The 4,191-nt window shown below is 40.3% G+C and overlaps 1 protein-coding gene across 1 annotated transcript in view; it reads right to left on the reverse strand.

Annotated features, from left to right (window-relative positions):
- NAF1 (nuclear assembly factor 1 ribonucleoprotein) overlaps nucleotides 1–4,191 on the reverse strand; it is a 51,601-nt gene that overhangs the window by 7,476 nt on the left and 39,934 nt on the right. Inside the window, exon 6 of the mRNA XM_015568698.1 lies at nucleotides 1,900–1,951. Within this exon, the coding sequence (XP_015424184.1) occupies nucleotides 1,900–1,951 (52 nt within the window). The remainder of the gene's footprint in view (nucleotides 1–1,899; nucleotides 1,952–4,191) is intronic.

The raw sequence follows: 4,191 nt of genomic DNA on the forward strand, positions 1-4,191 counted from the left end.
TAAAAATCCAATTGAATCATAATATTGATCTCATTCTTATACCCAACAACTTGCTAAACACTTTTATTCTAATAATTTTTCTGTTGAGTCACTGGTATACTATTTCCTGAATATCAAACATATGATTGCCTACCAGTGCCAGACACACAAATTTTTGTGCACCGGGCTTCTAGTTCATTTATAAGTATCCATATATCAGAAATGAATATGAAGATGATTAAGATGCATTCTCTGTAAGTTTTAGCTCCTTTATGCAAGCCCAACATTTCCTATTTGCACAGCATGATTTTTTAAAAACAGTTTAAAACCCAGGTATTTCAAATTTTAATCTATATTTAATATCAAGCCATATTCTAAACTATAAAATGTCATCATAATAAAATAAATTTTAGAATTTTAGAGTTTTCCATATTATGAAAATAGCAGTCAACTATTTAGAAAAAAAATGCATGAAGTATGCTCAGATTTAATTTCATAATTAACCTAATCAAACAATTTTATAAACAGTGAGCATTGTCATGCTTAGCAACTTTAATGCTTAAGTCTGAAACAACAGGGATGTATAAGAATACTTGCACTTCACAAGAAACATCTTTTAAGACTTTTGTAAAGTCTCAAGTACTTTAAAAACATGTAATATCAATAATAAAATGCCCTATACCTAATTAAGAACATTAAGTGATTCTTCAGGGCCTTAATGGAAATCACATGTACATACAACATAAACTAGAAAATAAAACCCCATGGTAATATGGATACTAAACCAAGATTACTCACTCGTCAAATGACTCACAGTGGTTAAGTGACACTCTAACTGAGCATTGCCTGATTCATGTCTCAGCAAAATTAGACATTAATATAGACCATGAATCTTCAGCATTGAGGACATGTAAAATAAACAAGGTTAAATCTACAAATACCTAGAATTTATAATACTGAGAAACTTCATCAGAACTACTGAGCACATATAAAGACTCTCAATTATGATCATTATTTTATACTATATAAATTCATACTATTTTCAAGAAATGTATACACTCATTGCTGTAATTTCTGTATTTTAATAACTTAAAAATATGCTTAAATATCTCAATGGAAAGGGAAATCAAGTAATTCTACAGATTATCACTGACTCTATTTCATATTTTTTGAAAGACCGTGATATCAAGCTACTCTGGAACATAAAACTAGTCTGGTTGGCATAGATTACAAAAATAAAATAAACTCTTTTTAAAAAGAAAATTTTTATTGATTTCAGAGAGAGGAAGGGAGATGAATAGAGGTATTTCAGAGAGAAATACTGATGACTAGAGAGAAAATTATTGATTAGCTGCCTCTTCCATGCCCCCACTACTGAGGATCGAGCTGGCACTGGGGCAAGTGTTCTAACCAGGAATCAAACCATGGCTTCCTGCTTCACAGGTTGATGCTTAACTACTAAGCAACACCAGCCAGGCAAAAAAATTATTTTAAAGAAGGTAATTATATTGTAAAAATGGAAGGGTAGGTAGATTCTAATAATTCTGTACCTCCAAAAGAAAGGCACCTTATTAAACACACCATTAATAAATATCTTCATGTCTGACATGGCAAAATCACTGAATTGAAGAATAAAATTTTTAAAAATAATGACAATTCTCTGCAGGCATTAAACTGATTAAAAACAGGAGATTATAAGTGAAATGATATGCTAATAATTATTAAAATGTGACTAAAAATATCTTTTAAATGATCAATAAAAAATTCTTATTGAAAGGCATATAGCAGTCACGTGGGAGATAGGATAATGCATAGGCTCACAGAGGGCACATGAAGAGCATTAAGGTCAAGGATGATGAATTTATAAGATTAAGTCCTGCCTTACTTTCTAAAATATTGTGCAAAAAGACTTATCCTTACGTCTGGTGGTGGTTCTTGATCATTTTCCCATGATGCATCCGATCCCTTCTCCCTAGGAAGAGAAAACAAAAAGTCAAAGTACTTGCTGACATTGTTAAGCACCTGTAACTTTACGGTATTAAAAATAATAAAAGTATCCCCTGGCAGGCGTGGCTCTGGGTCAGTGGTTGTGGTTAGAGCATCAGCCTGTGCACCAAAGAGTCACGGGTTCAATTCCCAGTCTAACGGGTTGCAGGTTTGAAACCTGGCCCGGTGGGGGCACATACAGGAGGCAACCAATCGATTTGGATCTGTCTTTCTCTCACATTGTTTTTCTGTCTCCCCATCCCTTCCACTCTCTCTAAACATCAATGGAGAAAATAACCTCAGGTGATGATTAACCAAAATAATAATAATAACGTTAAAAGTAAAAGACATGAGCTCAACTCTTAATTCTGCAACATACATGAAAATAAAAGCTAAAAATAAAAGACCGTTTTTATGTCCTTTAACTTGTTTCTGAAGCTGTGGGAAGCTCATAAGAAAAATACAACATTTGGACATTTTAGAATTGGGGGTGGGGCGGTCAGAATAAGAAGTGAAGGGTGTGGTGTGCAGACAAAAGTACTTTTGCAGTTCACAAGCATCTCCAGATGCTATGACTTGATTAATGCTTTCATGATATCTGAGCTCAGTTGATAAACCTCACTTCTATAAATGCTTATTCTACACAAACTATAGGTCAGACACTGTTCCAGGTGCTAAGGACAGGAAAACAAGTATGAGGCATTTCCTTGTCTTAAGATTTTACGGGTTTAATGGTAATGATAACAACATGAAATTCTTTTTCCTCGATTTACCTGAAGAATATCAATACTCCATGAATAACCAATGCTTATTCAGTTATTGTCAAAGCAGAGAGGGTAAAAGGCTATCTAGTTTGGGGAGGAAGAGGAGTTTTGAAGATTCTGAAGGACAGACAGTATAATCACAAGCATTAATTACTTTTAGTGGACAGTTTTATATTCCATGACCAACAAAAGTACACATATCTACTATGAGTATAATTATAATTTAAGAAAGTTCATTTTAAATCTTAGTAATCTTTTTGATTTAATAGTTTGACAATATCTTATTATTTGATTATATTAAAACTAGTGACCTGATGCACGAAATTCATGCACATTAAAAGGGAATTAGAGGAAATATTTTAATATTGCTATTTGCCCTTTCTCTATAATAGAAGTGTCAGAGATGAAAGAAAATTAGTAAAATGTATATGAAAATCTTCCTCCTGTCAGAGTCTGAGGTGCACCAGGGGAATCAGAGACAAATCCCCGCCCACCATGTGCGCCTCAAAATCGCGCGAGACCCAGAACCGGCAGGCCCCACCCCACTGGGCTAGATCCAGACCTGGCCGGCCCCACCCCTGTCAAGGCCTGCTGGGTGGGGGGCATGGCCTGAGATCCTCCATCAAGGCCAGCAAGGCGGGGGGGGGGGCATGGCCTCAGGTCCCCTGGCCCGGTGCAGGGGGTGCACCCTGAGGTCCCCCGTCAAACTCTGCTTGGTAAGGATGTGACCTGAGGTCCTCCATCAAGCTGCGCTGGGTGTGGGGGGGGGCGTGGCCTGAGGTCCTGTCAAGCTCTGCCGGGTGGGGGACGTGGCCTGAGGTCCCCTGGCCCAGCGCCGGGGCGGGGGCATGGCCTGAGGTCCCCTGTCAAGCCCCACCAGGCAGGGGACGCAGCCTCAGGGCTCCTGGTGCCAGGGTGGGGGACGTGGCCTGAGGTCCCCTGGCCCAGCGCCGGGGCGGGGGCATGGCCTGAGGTCCCCTGTCAAGCCCCACCAGGCAGGGGACGCAGCCTCAGGTCTCCTGCCCCAGCCCAGTGCCATGCAGCCTCAGGCCCCTGCTGATTGCTCGTTAAGGCTCGTTATGGAAACTCAGCCTCAGCTGTGGGCGCAGCCACCTTGACAGTTACGGCATGACAATCAATTTGCATATTCCCTCTTTATTAGATAAGATACTAGAGGCCCAATGCACAAAATTCATGTATGGATAGGGTCCCTAAGCTTGGGCAGCGATCAGGGCCGATCTGTGGGGCAATCGGGGGGTAGGGGGAGGCTGCTGGCATACACCTTGGCTGGCCTAGGGCCTGCGGGCAGCTCCTGCATTGAGCATCTGCCCCCTAGTGGTCAGTGAGCATCATGGCAACAGGTTGTCATGCCATTCAGTGGATACGCATATTGGGCTTGTATTATATAGGACTGGAACCCCAGGTCACTGGTAGGGTTGCTAGTGGCTGGTGGCGGCCGGCC

The sequence above is a fragment of the Myotis davidii genome, unplaced genomic scaffold, assembly GCF_000327345.1.
Source record: "Myotis davidii unplaced genomic scaffold, ASM32734v1 scaffold225, whole genome shotgun sequence".
Taxonomy (NCBI): domain Eukaryota; kingdom Metazoa; phylum Chordata; class Mammalia; order Chiroptera; family Vespertilionidae; genus Myotis; species Myotis davidii.